At 41.6% G+C, this 19,551-nt stretch overlaps 1 protein-coding gene across 2 annotated transcripts in view; it reads right to left on the bottom strand.

Moving 5' to 3' along the window:
* Positions 1-11,157: 11,157 nt before the first annotated feature.
* LOC129331866 (uncharacterized) overlaps positions 11,158-19,551 on the bottom strand; it is a 46,416-nt gene continuing 38,022 nt past the window's right edge. For both annotated transcript variants that reach the window (XM_054982491.1, XM_054982492.1), the window contains one exon: positions 11,158-11,841. In XM_054982491.1, coding sequence (XP_054838466.1) covers positions 11,538-11,841 — 304 coding nt within the window. In that variant the 3' untranslated portion in view covers positions 11,158-11,537. The remainder of the gene's footprint in view (positions 11,842-19,551) is intronic.

The raw sequence follows: 19,551 nt of genomic DNA, 5'->3' as shown, positions 1-19,551 counted from the left end.
TAAAACAAAAATTCATAGTTAAAAATCCAAACTATCTGAAATTTCTAAAACAGAATCAAAAAGAAAAAAAACTTCAACTCTTATATATTCTTGATTAAAAATCCCCAAGGGAAATCTTTAACTACATCTAAAGATATAGCCCAAACATTCTATGATTTTTATCAAAAATTATATAGATCTGAAACTCCAAAAGGAACTTTAATAACTGAATATCTAAATAAAATAAATTTCAAAACTCAACTCACATCAGAACATCTAGAATATCTTGACTAGCCTTTTAATAACACAGAAGTAGCCAGAGCAATCCAAAATCTTAAGCACAATAAAATGCCAGGCAAAGATGGCTTACCCATTGAGTTTTATTTTAAAAAATTCAAGTTACAGTTAATAGAACAGATAACAGCAACTTGTAATTATTTGATATTAAATGGGAAAATGCCAAATACTTGAAGAGAAGCAAACATTATTGTAATCCCTAAGGAGGGTACAGATCTCGCTTTAACAGAATCTTATAGGCCCATATCTATCCTTAATCATGATTTGAAAATATTTTCTACAATCATAGCAACTAGACTGAACAAAATCATAGCCCAATACATGCACAACGACCAATCAGGCTTTATTCCTGGCAGAACTTTCACAGACAATATTAGAAAATGATTGAATATCATTAACCCACTATAGAATCAACCAAATAGAATAATTACTTTTGGCCTTGGATGCTGAAAAAGCATTCGATAAATTAGAAATTTTATTTTTGAATCAAAAAGAGTCCAGTAGCACCTTTAAGACTAACCAATTTTATTGTAGCATAAGCTTTCGAGAATCAAGTTCTCTTCGTCTTAAATTTCTTAAGAACCATTGATGTGTTATATCAATCTCCTATAGCCCAGCTATGTTTTAATAATTATAAAACAGACAATTTATTACAGACGAGAAGTACAAGACAAGGCTGTCCCCTCTTACACATTTTGTTTGCGATTTCAGTTGAACCTCTAGCACATGCAATTTGTCAGGATCAAAATATAAAGGGAATCTCTATTGCTGCAATACCACATAAACTAAGCTTATTTGCAGACAATGTTGTCATTTACTTAAGTGATCCAACAGAGTCTTTAAGTAATCTTGTCCAAAACATCAAACTCTTCAGTGCTATTTCAGGATTTACCGTTAATTACTCAAAAACTGAAATTTATCCTATATTCTCCCAAATACCAAAAAAGCAATCACAGACAATTACCAGTTTAAATGGGTTTTGAAATCTTGGAGACACCTAGGTGTTACTATTCCAACCAACTTAAAAGACTTATCTGAATGTAATTTTAAACCCCTTAACAAACAAATACAAAATCTTTTAATGATTGATCAAAATCACAATTAACTTGGTTGGAGAAAATTGAACTAATAAAGGCCATAATTTTACTCAAATATTTATTTTTGTTCCCGAATATCGCTATCAAAATAAGTCCAAAGGAAATAAAGGTCCAACAATCAGAACTAAATAAATTCATTTGGTCAAATAAAAAGCCTAGAATAAATTTTAATTTATTGACAGGACCCACCAAATTAGGGGGTTTAGGTTTTCCAAATTTATTAAAATATTATGAGGCAGCACAACACAAAAACCTAATATTGTATATCACTCAGAACAAAAAACAAGCTTGGATACAGATTGAACAATTGTGTAGCTCCTAAAAATCTGCAGGAAATTATTTGGAACAAACCTCAAAAAATACCAAAGGGAATCTGGGATAGCTTTTTTTGAGAGATATGGGACATACATGGGACAACCATAGACACTTGTTAGTACCTGGTACCTCTCCTATAACGGCATTCTTAGGACAAAAATGGTTTATACCAGGTGACAACCCAGATACCTTTAAAATCTGGAGAAATAATAGGCATTTATAGATTTTGCTACATATATGGTAAGAAGCAAATATGTTCAAAAGCTTATCTAGAGATAAAATATAAGGTAGAACTTCCTCAGTTTCAATATCAACAAATCCACAATTTGATTAACAAAACTGGTATTAACACTCTATTGGACAGAACCTTAACACCATTTGAAACGCCAATAAGCAAAGACCAGAAAGGTGTTAAAGGATCAATCTATTCTTTACAAATGATTGATTCAAAATATCTGGTCAACAGCAAACCCACCACAAAAAGCTTGGCAAAAAGATTGTGGTAGGGATATAAGTGAAAATCAATGTAATCAGGCATGATCTTCCAAAATATACAGTACCAATGCTTTAAATATCAAACTGCAGACATACAAAATCTTTTCAGTTTTGTGTGCACAGGAACGTCTTCTGCATTGGTTTCTTTCCGTCAAGATATCGAAATAGCGCAATAAGACTTGCCTGTTTTTTTAAAAAAACTTAGAATCGTTCATCCCAAGGCGACCGCAGTGCTTTTGGGAGTCTTGGGTGGGAAAATCTCTTCCAAATGATCAAAAACTTTACAAAGGGGTGGATGGGTAAAGTCAGACATTGCTGTTTTGGCATTGGAAATTGCCGGTAATCGTTCCCGGACATTCACATGTAAGCCTTGAAAACAGAAAACAAGGATCACAAAGCGTAACAATTGGGAAATGAGCAAAATGCTAAGAGAATGGTTTTTCGCAGAAGGAGGTGAAATTCTTACAGAAATTACGCGGAATACAGTGCTAATTTGGCACTAAACTTGAGATGTGTGAAAACGGCCCAAGACTGCATTAGCTCAAAATTGGAAGACAGACAAGATCCCTACTGTCCATCAGTGGTTGCTGAAGGTTTGGGACCTGTTGATAATGGAGAAGATAACTGATCAGATAATGTCTATGAATAATCCCAATTATCAATCTTCATATATAGAAAAATGGTCCCCATTTCTTGAATATGTAACCAACTATGCAACAACTGACAACTCTGTACCAAAAAAAAAATAATAATTTTCTTTTATATTAATTGTATATAGTATAAAAATCTGTATATTGGGTTGTTTAGCTGAATATCTTAAATGTTGTTATATAAATCACTCATTTGGTGTTAAAAGTTTATATTTTGTTAATGCTGAAAAAAATTATAAAATAAAAATAGTTATTTTTTAAAAAAATAGTGACTCAGCAGGCATAGAAAAATCCTCCAGCTATGTTAGTGTGTCACACTAGGATCTGGGAGACTCAGGATCAAATCCCCACTCTGTCATCAAAGCTTGCTGGATGACTGTGGTCCAGTCAAACACCCCCAGCCTAACCTACCCCATAGGGTTGCTGAGAAGCTAAATTAGATGAGAGGAAAATGATGTAAGTTGCTGTAGCGGGACCTACTGCCCCTGGCCCCTAGGGCCGGATCTAGTGCTCCCAGCGCCCGGGGCAACACTTGCCGGCCCTCACGCGCACGCACAGCGCGCGCACGCTCCTGACGCGGTGTGATGATGTCATTTTGACATCAGAAGCGAATGGCGCGGTCGGCTTTGCAGCCCCCCACGCTGTCTTTTGCCTGCCCTGTGGGACAGGGGGCGACCGGCTTGCTGCGCGCCCTCTGTCCTGCGGAGCAAGCAAAAGACAGTGCGGGGGGCTGCGAGGCTGCCCGCACCATGCACCTGCCCCGCGGGACAGGGGGCGGCCGGCTGCCCCCTCTCCTGCAGGGCAAGTGAATGGCGTGGGCGGCTGTGCTGCCCTTTTCCTGCCCTGCAGGACAGGGGGTGCGCGGCAAGCCAGCCGCCCCCTGTCCTGCGGGGCAAGCAAAAGGCAGCGCGGCTGCCCATGCTGCCGCCTGCATGCTCTGGGAGCTGCTTCCGGTGCCCCCTCCCTGGCGGGGCCGGGGGCAGACTACCCCCCTGCCCCCCCTCTAGATCCGACCCTGCCCACCACTTGCAAATGGATGGAAATAGAGCCAATTTGGTGTAGTGGTAAAGAGTGGCAGGACTCTAATCTGGAGAGCCAGGTCTGATTCCCCACTCTTCCACTTGAAGCCAGCTGGGAGACCTTGAGTCAGTCAGAGCTCTCTCAGCCCCACCCACTTCACAAAGTGATTATCAGGAAGATAATAACACACTTCGTAAAACCACTCTGAGTGTGGCATTAAGTTGTCCTGAAGGGTGGTATATAAATTGAATGTTGTTGTTGTTATTAAATATGTTACACAGTTTCTTCATAAAGGCTGCCCTGAACAGGGTACCCTGACCCATCAAAATTTTCAGCAGCAAACCCACCTGGGCAAAGAAGTACAGTAAGGCTTTAGCCATCCCCGCAGTACGCATGTTGTGCAGTGGGATATTTTCAGGGTTCTGAGTGACATAGTTCATTATCAGGAGCAAGTATCAGAAACCTTTTGGCATTTGAGACATTGATGCAATGAAATCCATTGCAGTTAGTTCAAAGGATGCCTGCATTAGTGGCAAAGGGGAGATGGGTGCCCTTGGAGGGGGTTGAACCCTTTCACGTCCTGGTATACTGTAGGCCGGAAGAAGTGATCCAATATGCAGGCCAAGATGTTTTTGATCTCCTGGTGGCATGCCCAGGAGTGATCATGCATGAACATCAAGACCTCTACTTGGTAGCTGTAAGGGAACAGTAACTGTCTTTCCTCCTTGTCCTGAATCTTGGCCTCAATTGATCCCCTACCACATCCCTAGCCGTATGGATTATGCAAGGTACCTGGCCAGCCTTCCTGCTACCCTGCCAGCACCCACTGATGCATCCTTCAAGAATCGCTCCAGAGAAACACACATTTTAGACATCCAGAAACACCAGGGTTTTGCCCCACATCGGTCAGTGCCGTGCTCTCCCTGATCCTGGACATCGATGCTTGTTGGGGCTCATCTACATGGGGCTCTTTGGTCAGCAAAACCTGTAGGGTTGCTGTGACATTGTACATGGTGCACTGGTAGGGCAATTGGGCATCTGCACTAGTTCCATATCTTTTGTGAGCTCTTGGATACAAAAGCTCTTGGTCATTAGGACTCTGACAACTGTCAAGTGTATATACATGCCACAGTTGCAGTGCACCCAATGGGGAGGTCCAGGGCGCCAGGTGCATACAGATCATTACTTCTAGAATCCAATAACATTGATCTGTACAGCCAGTTCCAGCACCACCTGGTCCATAATGCAGATTTCTTTTTTTAATAATATCTTTTATTGGAAATTTCAACATAATTATAAAACATAAAAAAGGAGATGGAAATAACTAAACGGAAGTATACAAAACAGAAAGAGGAATAGAAAAAACAGAGAATAAAAGAAAAAAGAGAAGGAAAAACTAATTAGTAGGAATATATACCAATTTTCTATTTGAAGCAATCAAAAGTTGATACTTATTCTAGACTAAATTTAACTTTTAACACTTAACTATCTCTTCTTTCTTCCTAATCTTCAAAAGCGCATATCATTCTTCTCATTCTGTTTCAAGCATAAACTCAGTAAGAGGTTTCCATGTGATTAAATATTTATCCAAAGTCTTTTCTATAATCAAAGATGTTAGTTTAGCCAGCACAGCGTAGTCCATAATTTTCTCCCATCATTTTTCCACTGTAAGCAATGTTGAAGTCTTCCATTTCTGAGCATACAGCAATCTCGCTGCTGTTAACCATGTACAGAAACAATGTACCATATGTACTTTCCAACTGTTTGTTCATTAAACCCAGCAAAAACGTCTCTGGTTTCATTTGTATGTTGATCTTCAAGATTTTCTGAACAGTTAAATGGATTTGCTTCCCAAAATTTCTTAGCTTTATTGCATGTCCACCATAAATGGTAAAATGTCCCTCTTTCTTGTTGACACGTCCAACACCTGTTCGAAATATTCTTATACATTTTGGATAGTTTCTCTGGTGAAATATACCATCTATACATCATTTTATAAAAGTTCTCTTTCAGGACCCTTCAACCACATATTCTCCCATTGTTCCATAGTATTCACAGGGTCCACAATGCAGATTTCATTTTCCATGATGGGCTTCAGTCACTGGAAAGTTGCATCTTTCGTGGCTGCCACTAAGCGAATTGCACCATTTATACATGGTGGCTCAGAAGCAATGCAGATAGGTATTGTCTGAGATTTCATAGCAGTCAGGAATTGCTGAGTTTAGCTTGTTGTAATCAGCTGCCTCAGCCTCTGGCAATGCCTTTAACACTGCCTCAGCCTCTCCAGTGAGCTAGGGTCCTAGGATGAATGCCCACTGCTGCTGGGACCAATGCACAACCTCAGCAAATCTCAAAAATATTTTAAAGAAGGCAGAAATATCTTCTTCTACCACAAGTTCTGCCAATGGGAACCAAGAAGCACATGGTGCAGGTGGATCCCATGGTTTTGCTGGGTTTGGAGGCTTGGGAGGCATGGCAATCTGGCTGCTCTCTAAAGTCCAGCAAAAGTCCCAAATCAAAGCTACACAATTCTTGTGTTGTTACTGGCTAACCCATTCTTCATGTCCATCAGCCATTGTCTAAATTGGCTCAAATCCATGCTAGTGACTGCTGTCTTGAGGTTGGACACCACAGGACTCAGATGAACAAGCTCTGCTCTCATGAGTGTGGGGCTGGCCCACGAGGAGGGCATGAATAGCTACTGCTGCTGCTGCTGCTGTTGCTGCTGCTGCTGCTGCTGCTCCCTCCTCTGATTAATGTCTCCCCCCCGGGGGGGCTCTAAACAGCATCAACTACAACATCTGCCTTGCTTCTGGGTTCAATTTAAAGAACCAGTGGGATGCCCCGCCCTCTTGACTCTTTCCACCCTGTGTTAAGGGCTATGGAAGCTTCTTTTCAGTCCCGGGGAAACAATGTACTAATTATGCAAGTTTTCTACACTCCCAAGTGTATGGTCTCATTCCAGAATATTGTTTTTCAATCCCTTCTTTCCCATGTGCTAGAAACTTCCAGGGCAAAAGTGCCATTTTTCTTGTGGGGATAGAGACTATTGGAGACATATGCCACTTTTGTGATATTTGTTTCTTTACAATGCCCAACTTGAGACAAACACCCAGGTACATAATGTAAAATGTTAATGTAATTAAAGTGTTGTGTGTGTGTTATGTGCCATCAAGTCTCCTCCAACCTCCGATCCTATCTGAGAGGTATTTACTAGTAGCTACTTTCTTGCTTTAATTGGTAAATTGCTGTATTATAAAGCATAAAGGGTGACTGATATCTTCAACTTCTTTTTTCCTTCTGTATTATTTTTACTATACTAAAAAGGGAAGTGTAAACACCAAAAGCTGAAGTATCAGGAAGTAATTGTTTTTTTTAAAAAAAAATCACCTCCCATTGCCTCTATATAGTATACTGAAATTACTTTATTAACTGGCTACAGAATAAGTTAGGATTGCCCCCCCCTCCCCAAATCCACTTCAGATAGTGCTACTGTTCAGAATGTTACTCCATGGACTATATGTGTGTGTGATTGTGTATGTATACATACATTATTTTGATTGATTGCCTGGGCAGTTTCTTGTTTGAGTACTTTAAATTGTAGATCAGATACAAAACCCTAGTTTGTGTAGCCTAGATTCAAAGATTAAAGGAAAGCTGTATTTAGCCATAAGCACCCATATAGGTTTACCAGGTCACATGTGTTGTCTTTTTCCAGCTCTGCAACAGAGGATGATCGTACTGCTGTGGCTTTTCTTATCTGGCTACTCCTCTCTGCCCCCATATCCAGTGGCAGCTGGTATCTATTGGAACTAGTGGTGGTGTAGGTTGGACAGTGGTAGGTAAAGGTGGTGTAGGGTGGACTGTGGTAGGAGGAGCCAATTAATTCCAGCTTTGGTCCCATCCTCCTCCAGTGCAACACTGTAGAAGATAACGTCTTTAAAAAACATTTAGAAACATTTCTCTGTTGCATATAAAGGAAACACAGATCTGCATGGAGGTGCCAACCTAATACAGCCTCCCCCTTTGCAGCTGTTTACACCAACCATAGGCATAACCAGTACAGGAGAAAAATCCTGCTGCATGCTCACATTTCCTAAAACCTACTACTTAAAACATTATCAGAAGGTTAATATGTATGAGTCAGAAAAGGATATAAGAGCCAGTTTGGTATAATGGTTAGAAGTGGCAAGACTCTAATATGGAGAACTGGGTTTGATTCCCCACTCCTCTGCTTGAAGCCAGCTTGGTGAACTGGGTCAATCTCAGCTTTTCGGAGCTCTCTCAGCCCTACCCACCTCGCAGGGTGATTGTTGTGAGGATAATAATGACACATTTTGTAAACTGCTCTGAGTGGGTATTAAGTTGTCCTGAAGGGCAGAATACAAATCGAATATTATATGAGCACTGCAGGTCTCAGTATGATCAACTGTATACATTCCTAGGCCCAGAACTCATTGTCCATGTTGTACTGTAGCACGAAGCAAGGAGACCCCTCTATTCTGCACCAGGAAGTTTTCATTGTGAGACATTTACCTGTGTGAATCCTCTTCTCCATGCTTTCCCCTCTTACTAACAGAAAATGACTGCCTCTTTCTTGGTTTGAAGGGGAAACTGAAATGTCCTGAATAAAATGGGCATGTGTTAAAAAACAACATGGATTCATTCTCTTGTATTGGCCTGAATAAAGTCTTTAAAAAGACAGCACTAGGGTTGCCAGCCTAGTAGCTGGGGTGGGAGTGGGGACAGGAGGAATGTGGTGGCTACTGAAGCCTCAATGAACTAGTGTACTGTCTAGGGAGACCAGGTCTCCCACCAGTGTGCCATTGATGCAACACTAGGATTTAGGAAAAGCAGAGCATCACATAAGCAGCATGGCAGTGATGTGACATCTCTTCTGGGTGATTTGGCAAAAATGATATTCAACAGTGCAGCGCCATTTTTAAACCTTTTTCCTCAGTGGGCTAGCAGACAATGGAAAGGGAGAATAGGAGATCTCCCTAGACAGTGCACTAGTTCATTGGGATTCAGTAATAACATTTCTCCATATGAGAGAGGTCCTGATTGATCAATTTCCCCCCTCCTTTCTGGAAAAGAAGATAGACAATCCTGGTCAATGGTTCTTATGGATCCATTGACCAATCAGGGTTTCAGAGGAAGCCATGCCTTCCTGCCCAGTTTGGATGCCCTGGTTTAAAGGAGAAGAAAAGCCCTTTGCAGCTAGGTATTTGCATGTTGTGTTGAATTAAATGAAGACAACACAGAGACTGAGGCACTGTGCATTTGCCATCATGGACCAGACGCTGTCCATTTCTCTGTCCTCTGATCCCTTTTTGCTTGTGATGGAACAAAAGTGGAGTCCTGTTAGGTACAGCCACAGAAGTGCCCTCTTCTCCCCAAACTCCACCCTCCCCAGCCACCCCTCAAGTTGGAGTTGGCAACCCTTTCTGAACTTCACACTGGTAGTCATACTTGTTAATGCACTACACGAAATACCAGCACCATACCAAAGACCAGCTGTTTGTGGATTTTGGTCATTTCTACTTCTGTTGTTCAATGAAATATGAGTGTGGATTTATTTATAATTAGAGATGGGCACGAACCAGGAAAAACACTGAACCATGCAGTTCGTAGTTCATCATGTTTCACAAACCACGAACTTTCACAAACCTGCCTCAGTTCACGAACCGGTTTATTTGTTTGGTGAAAACGTTACTTCCAAGCCAGCAAATCACCACTTCTGGGTCAGCATAAGGTCTGCAGAAAGCCCAACCCCCATTGTCTAGAAAACTGATTGGCACCAGGCTGTCTGCAGTGACAAACCAAAAAACGAACCAAACGAACCACCCTAAAGTTCATGGCGGTTTGTCAGAAATGGACTCTGATGAATGGCTGGTTCGCGAACCACAAACCGGCCTGGTTCATGATGAACTTTGGTTTGTATTTTGGTTCATGCCCATCTCTATTTATAATCATTAGATATGTTCAACCAGAATTTACTAACATGCATGACATGGATGGATGTTTTTGTCCCCAAATGCCGCTGTGATGCTTTGAGCAAAGGAGGGTATCATTCACTTTGTTGCTGAAAATCTTTGAGAAGGAAATGGCATTGGAGTCCTCTAAGGGAAGACAGCTCTAGCTATCCTCCTGCAGGATGCCTTCAGAAGGCCAGAGACGAGTGCATACACCAACCTCACATTTGGAATATTCCTGTGCATTCAGGGGCATGATTTCTGGGGAAGAGATGTTCTCTTGTTGGCAAAGGATTATGGTGGTGAGACAAGCATGTAACTTGGGCTAGTCAATGAAGTTCCAAATGGCTCTGGCACATTTCCTCTTGTCTCATCTCAGTCTTAAGCCAATAGGCTGATCTACCAGAAGACAGCAATATAACTAAATATAAAAGCAATATAACTTCTGTCCCTCCCTTGTAAATGCTATGGCAGACCAGTGTTGGCTAGTATATCCCTGTTGTATAGCTTCTACTATTGATGTTGCTATGGTTTCAAATCCTCTCAACTCCAGCCTTTTTTCTCTCTGCATTTCTGTTGGTTTCTTTTTCCCATTCACTCCCACTTCTGTATTTCCTGGCTTTGCCTTATTGTTGATAAAATGGAGACAAATAGGGTGGATGATAAACCTTGAGAGCCCAGTTTGGGGTATTTTCCCAGGTTGCATCCTATTTAATTTGTCTTGTACAACACAGAAGCCTCTGAGAATCAAGCCATTGATTTAGGTTCATAGGCCCAGCTGTACAGCCCCAGCATGGATTAAGTTTCATAATCATGCCCATGTGATGTTACAGCAGGAGTCCAGAGAATTGTTGTTTACAAATATGATTTGTGTTGACTATGGCTGATGTAGTTGGTGAGAGCTGGACAGTTGCTATAGCTGGAGTGAGATTGGCTGTCACAGTTACTACAGATATGATGCTTATAATTTTGATACTATGTTTTTGAGTTGTTGCTTGTCATGCCTTTGAATGTGTTTTGGGTTTTTCCTCCCTAGGTGCTGTATAATGTACTTGAAAAAACCTACAGAAAGGATTTGATCAGTGACTACAGTGGGACAGAGACAATAAATGTATAACACCAATGAAACTTCTACAAGTGCATCATAGAAAAAACAGAATTTAAATTCAAAAATGAAAGGAAACTCCTGATAACATTGTTCAGATGGAGTATTAATAGAAAAGTCTTTTCCAAATGTGATAGATTCCATTTTGAAACAATGATTACCTTCATGCTTTAAGAGGAAATAGTAAGAAATTCAAATTGCTATCAGCAAATGAATCAGTCATATTACCAGAACTATTTATTGTCATATTTATGGTAAAACCTATATTTCATAGTGAAAGTCTATTGAAAGCAGTCTTTAAATTGTTTATTACAAGTTTGTAAACTTAAATTATATACATTTCAAAACAGGAGAGGGGGAACACAGCTTCCATTGTGTCATGCTATGGCCCTCCAATTTTACTAAAAGTAACCACTTTTTTTTTCAGATTATGTTAAACATTTGTATACACATACACTTAACAAATGTAGAAATTACCTAGATGTAAAAAAAACAAAACATTTGCAGAAACTAGTCTTATTAGGCTTTTCTAGTTAGTGAAAAAGTTTTGGTCCACACACAATAAAGAAAATAGGTGAAGTAGGCATGCAAACTCTTGTTTAGTTCAATTCCAAATGCAACGTTCTCTTGAAGGTAAATCATACTGTGCTCTATCATCCTCTTCAGATGTATAGTCTAAAGGCAAGCCATAATTGTAATCAATTGTTACAACTGGTACTCTTTTCTCTCGATCCATTTCTCTTGAAATTTCATGTTGAGGTTCCCTTCCACAGTCTGCTGAAACTGAACTTACTTTCTGGTGTGCAGATGAAAGCTGATGCGAGGGATACGGTGCAAATCTACTTTTCTCTCCTCTGTTAATTTCATCTGAAAGGCGGATTCTCCTGTAACCTTCAGAACAATTATTCCTTCAATATGAAAAAACAAACAGTTAACTTCAGAAACTGGTCAGGGATTTATTAATGATGGGGAGACATACTAAAAAAAGGCTGCTTTCTACAAAAAGAAGTACAAATGTAAGTTGGAAACACAGGAAACAATACATTGTCCTTTATTATTTCTCTTCATAAAACAGGGCTGCACTTACCTGTAACTTTTGTTCACCGAAGCCTGCATAACAAACAAAAAGTTGGACATCTGATCTAAATGATGCCATGCAGTTTAAATAAAAGAGTATAGCCTTACTCCTATCTAGAGTATGTAGTGTCCTTTCTACCTTGGATGTCGGAGAAAGGAAAAATATAGGCAGTATTAACTCCTGTGCGATGTGAAATTTGTTAACTACCTTCTGTAAGAATTCACTTACTCTCCTGGCAGAGGTGATGGCTTCCAGGAATGCTATTTTAATGGAAAGATGAAGAGAGCCCAACATGTTTAAGACTCAAAAGATATTCCAGGACAGAGGCTAAATGGCACATATACAGGTTAAGGCCTCTACTCTTAGACTATTCTACAAATTTATCCCATTTATGGGCAGAAGATCTCCTACTATTAGGCTTTCTAGTATTCAGTATAACTTCTGCTACCTCCTGAGGGAGACCGCCTACTGCAGAATCAACCATGCCGTCAGTCTGAGTTTGGGTATGTCGTGATATCTCACACCTCGGCATAGTAGGAGATCTGTTACCAACAGTGTGTCAAAATTTGCTATTAGAAACAATCTGTGAAACCATGCTTGACATGGCCAGAATGGTGCTATTATTTATGCAATCTGTTTTTTCCATCTGGATTTTGCCAATGGTGTGAGCTATGAGGGGTTTGGGTGGGAAGGTGTAAAAAAGATACCCTGACCATGTTAACTGAAAAGCATTCCAAGGGATCCTGAGTCCATGCCCCCTCTGGAACAGAACAATGGAGCCTTTCTGTTTTCCTCTGTCGCAAACAGGTAAATGTTCAGAAATCCTCGTTGCTGGAAAATCAGCCATATACATGATTCCTTCAGTGACTACTCATGAGTAGAAAAATCTAGCCTGCTCAGTCAGTCTGCAATTAGAATAGATGTTCCCAGAGCATGGATGGCCTAGAGGGAGACATTGTGTCGCACTGCCCAATCTCGGATCAACATGATTCCAGATAAAGAGTCCCAAAAGCAGCGTCTCTCTGTTTATTTATGTAGAACATGGTGGTACAGTTGTCCGTAAATATTTGGACATGTTTGTTTTGCATGATATCTGCAAAGGAGATAAGCATGTAATGAACTGCCTTCATTTCTAACACATTGATAGGTAAACTTCTCTCACCCTTCAGCCCAGTGAAGTGGGATGTGAGATGGTCACAGTGCGCCCTCCAACCTTCCATCAAAGCATTTGTAGTAACTGTGGCTTTGATTTTTGGAGAACCAAACAACCTCTCTAAATAGATGTGGATCTAGCAACCACTAGCATAGCGACTTAACCACCACTCTGGGAATGGAATACTTTCTATTCTGTGAGTGTATCAAGGGGTTGTGAACAGATAGAAACCATTGTTGTAAGCCCCTTATATGCAGTCTTGCTAGGGAAATCACTGCTGTAGTTGCAGCCAGTAGTCCAAGAAGTACCTGAATTTTCAGAGCTGATTGGAATCTATAGTTTATTACAGATTTGACTATGGTCTTTAGTTTTCGTGCTCTCTCCAGTGGAAGAAAAGCCTTATTTAAAGAGAAGTCTACTAATTGACCAATAAATAGCAGTTTTTTAGAGGGGCTGAGGTTAGATTTTTAAAAATTAATCATTAACCCCAAGTATTGACACATCTCTAAAACCAGGTTTATGTGCTCTTGTAAGGCCTCTTTATAATCGGCGGAAATCAACCAGTTGTCCAGATACAGGGAAATTGAACAACCTCTAGTTCTCAGGTGTGCAACTACTACAGTCATGCACTTGGTAAATACCCTCAGGGTCATGGCTAGTCCAAATGGTAGGAGATGGTATTGATATGTGGTCTCCCCAAAAAATTTTCTGTGATATGTATGGATAGAAATATGAAAATAAGCATCTTTATAGTCCAAGACAGCAAACCAAGAATCATGGGGTAGCAAATGCAGTACCATATTGAGTGTTACTATTCTAAGTCTAATATGGGTCGAAAACTCCTGTCCTCCTCCTGAGTTAAGAAGAACCTTGAGTAAAATCTCAGTCTAGGTTTGGATATTGGTACTCGTTATACCACTCTCTTCTCTAGCAGCGCTGACAACTTTTTCACCAGGCCAGATAATGTATCTCAAATAAGTTTAAGAGGAAGACTCAGACATGGAGAACTGCTAAACTCAAATTTATAACCACTGTTGGTAACTTCTAATACCCAAACATCTGTGGTGATGGATGCCCAGGCTGTGTAAAAAGTGAGTTAATTTATCACCAAAAACAATAGGTTTCTCCTACGTTAGTCAGAATTGTTTCTGACTTTGTCTCAGATCCTTGCTCCCTGTTAATGAGATACCTTGTCTTATGAGTGGGTTTATGCTTCTGATATTTCCCTTGACCGGTAGATGTTGGCCAATTGTGAGGATACTGATGTTGGTAAGGTTGTTATCTGGTATAGTGACTAGAGATGGGCATGAACTGGAAAAAACCCTGAACCATGCGGTTCGTGGTTCGTTGCATTTCATGAACCACAAACTTTCACGAACCTGCCCCGGTTCACGAACAGGTTCGTTTGGTTCATGAAAACGTCACATCCAGGTCAGCAAATTGTCACTTCCAGGTCAGCAGAGGGCCACTTCCAGGCCAGCAGAAAGCCACTTCCGGGTCAACAAAAGGTCTGCAAGAAGTCCATCCTCTGTTGCCTAGGAAACTGATTGATCGGCACCAGGCTGTCTGCAGTGACAAACCAAAAAATGAACCAAACGAACCAGCCTAAAGATTGTGGCGGTTGGTCAGAAATGAGCTCTGATGAACCGCTGGTTTGTGAACCACGAACTGGCCTGGTTTGTCACAAACTTTGGTTCGTGTTTTGGTTCATGCCCATCTCTAATAATGACTTCTTACTGTTGTTGTTGCTGCTGCTTGCAGAAAAGTCAAGAATTTGATTGCTGAGAGAGTGGTAACACTCCATAGAATTTTGCAGTTTGCCAATCATTCTGCATTTGAGATAAATTAAATATTCATCAATTTTTGAAGAGAATAATGTCTCTCCCTTGAATGGTAAATCTTCCACCATGCCTCTCGTCTTAATAGGTGGATCAGAGGCATGCATGCATCTGAAGAACTACTGCTAATGCTAGAGCCCTGGTGGAAGAATTGGCCACATGCCTTCTGACATTTATCTGCTGCTTTGAAAGCCTGATCGCCTCCTCTTGGATCACTCTGACTAGGACCTTCTGGTCCTCTGGCAGATTCTCATTATAAGCCACTATCTTATTCCAAAGGAATATCTGTTAAGCTCCCATAACAGCAGCATAATTCGCTATTTTTACGATGAGGGCTGCAGACATATAGACCTTTCACACACACACACACACCCTGGTCTATCCAGCTTCTTTCCTTCTCTGTCAGCAGGTGTAGAATGGTGACCTTGCCTGTATCTTCATTGCATCTCCTCTGTAACTAATGATGGTGGAGGAGGATTGGTAAATAGAAAGGGACATTTGTCTTTCTTGGTGTTCTAAAGCCCTTTGGCCTTCTTGAGGGGAATAGAAGCTGGCTTCTGACAATGTGTAGACAGCAAATCTATGAACCCCTCAACCACGGGGATTGCGCTGATGGCCGGGTTCCCAGAATAGAGGTAGAAGTGTCTTTGAGTCTTGGCTCAGAAGAGGCCATGTCTGAGGGTTTTGCCATTCGGAACATCTGCTCAGCATAGAGTCGAAAGTCATCTGTGGAAGAAACAGGTTGTCTATCTCCCACAGCCTCATCTGGTGACTCTTCAGATGGTGACACTTGGGCTCCGCTCCCCCAGGTAGGACTCCAGGTCTGATTCAGGTAGATGAAATGCCATGGATGACTTTGGACTGGTGTATTGTCAATGGTGCACTCTAGGTTGTCGGATGCAGATCCTACAGATTTTGCTCTGTAGGGTTCACTAAAGTTGACTCCCGAAGGTGGAAGTACTTTCTGATACCACATTGGATATTTGTGTGCCCAGCAGCTCTGGTGTGAAATTTGTTCATGCCCTCTGAGGGCCGTGTAAGAGGGTTTTTGAGGTAATTCCCCTTCCTCTTCTGAGGAATAAGCCAAGTGGTAACCTGAGTGAGGAGAGGAGGTAGGTGGGGTCTCCACTACTTCTAGATCTCTGACCTACATTCTATGAGAACTCTTATGTTTGTAGTGCTTTGATTTAGATTTGGTCTTCTTTCTAGGTGGTTGCAGAGACTCTGGAGTTGGCCCTTAAGCTCCTTCAGATCTATGCCCTATTGGGCTCAAAGCTGAATGTGGATCTGAATGCGGGTGTTACAGACACGGCTCATATCCTCTGATCTGATGGCTCTCTGGATTCAGAGTGCTGTTGGATCTGAGGAGCTGTTGAAGCCAATGGGCTACAAGTGCTTGAAGCTTGGTGTTGTTGTCGGATCTGTGACATTTCCGGATCCGGAGGGCTTGGGGTGCCCAAAACCAATTGAGGAGTCTGAGATAGAGTCTGATCCCATGAGCTCGGCACACTTGAGGCTGGGCCATGTTTCCAGATCCGAGATGTGTGGTCATATCTGAGAGGCTTGGGCTTCTAAGAGCAAGATGACTGATTGGGTCAGATCTGGTTGATCAGCAAGCTCTGCGAGGGCAGAGAACTTGGCCAATTTAGTAGATAGGCTAGCTGTGGCCGTCAATGCCTATTTTCATAAAGTGGCCTTGAGCCTGGTAGCTCTTTCTGCTCTGGCCTTAGGGGTGAAGCTCTGACAGTGTTTGCATGAGCTAACATTATGCCCCTCTTCTAAGCAGATGAGGCAAAGAGAGTGCCCATCCGTTTTAGTCATTTTTGAATTGCACTGAGTGCATTTTTTAAAATAAGGCTTTTCCAGCCATTCTGTTTCTCTCTCTTTCCTATTGTCTAGGAAAAAAAGGAAATTGATGGAAGATCGCCAAGAAGAACCTCTCCAACTGGCAGCAAAAGGGGTACTTAGGGTTGGAGGGGTTGCTCCTCCCAGAGAGCCAGTTGTATCAGCAGGAAATAAGCCATGTCTGTGTTCTGGAAAGGTGCAGGAATTTTAGCTATAGAACCTACCGATCAGCAGGCATGCACATTTGGAAAGAAGCTTGTTAAATTAAGTTTATAAAAGTAACATTTCTCCAAATTATACTTATATTCTGGTATTTGAGCAAGTGCCATTAAAAAGGAATTTAAGTGAGAAAATGAACAATGTTTAAGTTTCAACACATTTAATAGGATAAGGTTACTGGATGGATGTCTGCAGATGGCTCAGCCTCCAACCATGCAGTAATTTCTCCAAACCCTGATTTCTCTGATGGAGTAAGTTCTACAGATGTAAAGGGGGAAAAAACCAGAACATAGAATGGAAGATTTGAATCTCACTTATCGTGAAGCTTCCTTTCTAGGTGGTCTGGGAGTGGAGCAGTCCTCACTGTTAGGATGTAGCTCCTCCTCTCCAAAGCAGGGTCAGTTGACTTGATTGATTCTGGAGGGGAGGGGCTCATCCCTTGCTCACCAGTTCGTTTCCAAGCCATGATTCTCCGCGTGAGCCTCCATGTCGATACTAAGGTATTTTCCCCCTCCACCTTTGTATCTTGCAACTAGTAAACCTTATCTGTAACTCTAACTGTTACAGTTATTAACTGTTACAAAACTGTTATTGTTTGTGTTAACTATTTAGATTATTCTATGTATTCTGTCCAGTCTGACAACCTTGTTGCCTGGTGTAGTTTGTCAATAAACCTGGAGTTTGGGTACTTCTGGCACATCCCTTTTCCATAGATACCGAGTGTTGGTAGGACTGCCCCACTTCCGGACCATAGAGAAAGAAAGCTTCATGATAAGTGAGATTCTAATCTTCCATTGTCCGGTGGTCCTGGGAATGAGGCAGTCCTCACTGTTGGGACATATAAAAGCAGTGTATCCCGGGTGGGTTGTTTGGCTCCTGGATTCAAAGAATGTGTTGTAGTACTTTCCTCTGAAATGCCACCTCAGCGGAGGCTATTTTGTCTGTCTTATAATGTTTGGTAAAGAAGTGTACCGACTTCCAGGTTGCAGCTTTGAATATCATCTCCAGGGAAGGAAATGATCTATATGCTGCCCTGAGAGAGTGACCCGTGATATCTATTGGAGGTTCCAGTTCTTTAGCTTTGTATGTTTATGCACTCCCTGATCCACCTGCTTAAGGTGGATGTGGACATTCTGCCCCAGGGAACATTTCCTGAAGGACACAAACATGTTTTCTGACTTACGTACCTGTTTGGTTCTATTCATATAATAACTCAGCATTTGGAGCACATCTAGGCAGTACCTTTCCTTTTCTTTTTCGTGTTTCCAGTTTGGGCAAAAGGATGGTAAGACTATGTACTCCCCCCTATGAAACGTAGAATTTACCTTTGGGATCATGGCTGGATCAGGTCTTAACACTACTTTATCACTGTGTAAAATACAGAACTCTCTGTCCACTGATAATGTTCTTAGCTCTGATACCCTTCTTGATGAGGTAATTCCTACTAGAAAAATGGTTTTAACCATCAATTCCTTTAACGGGCATGACATCATAAGTTCGAAGGGTCCTTCTGTCAGTGCTGTCAGGACTAAGTTAAGGTTCCACGTAGGAAATCTGTGGATTTCAGGGGGATTAATCAATGCCGTTCCTCTTTGGAACCGTTTGACATATGGATGCTGGGTGAGGGATGTTCCCTTCCTTACCCCTCTTACGGCTGAAATGGCTGACACCTGATGCTTAACAGTGCTAGTGCTGAGCCCTTTATCTAGACCTTCCTGTAGGAATAGTAGAATCTCCTTCACTGAGGCTGATAAGGGGTTAGTTATCGTAACTCTTGTTTGTGGAGTATCTTCTAAAAGCTAACATGGTGGAAATCACCCCTCCCACGTAGCCTAACTCTTTTAACTGACTGCGCTCAATCTCCAGACTGTGAGCTTTAGGAGTGCCGGTTCTGGATATTGCATCTCCCCTTGTGTTAGTAAGTCTTCTCTGTGGTAGGTGCCATGGGTCTGAGGTCGACAGTCTCCTCAGTTCTTGGAATCGTGCTCTCTGTGGCCAGAATGGAGTTATCAGGATCACTTCTGCCTGTTGTTCTACTATCTTTTACACCACTCTGTGTACTAATTTAATCAGAGGGAATACGTATAGGAGTTGTCGAGGCCACTTGCTGTTCAATGCATCTGTTCTTATGGCTCGAGGTTCCATTCTCCTTGATATAACTTTTGCACTCGATGAGTGTGTGTATTTGCAAACAAGTCCACCTCTGGTATGCTGTATCTTTTGCACACGTGTCTAAATACCTCTTTGTTCAGCATCCATTCTGCTTGGTCTACTGTTCTGCTTAGCCAATCTGCCAGGACATTGTCTTGCCCTGCAACATGCACCGCCTTCAGGGATTGAAAGTTGGTCTCCGCCCATTTCAGGATTGCACTTGCTTCCTTGTTCAGTGTTTTGAACCTGGTTCCTCCCTGTCTGGTTTATGTATGCTTTGGCCATCATGCTGTCCGTCTGCACCATGACATGATATCCTGACAGTAGATCTTGG

This window comes from Eublepharis macularius, chromosome 6 (genome assembly GCF_028583425.1).
Source record: "Eublepharis macularius isolate TG4126 chromosome 6, MPM_Emac_v1.0, whole genome shotgun sequence".
In the NCBI taxonomy this organism is placed as follows: Eukaryota; Metazoa; Chordata; class Lepidosauria; order Squamata; family Eublepharidae; genus Eublepharis; species Eublepharis macularius.
This window is presented reverse-complemented; position numbering and strand designations above follow the sequence as displayed.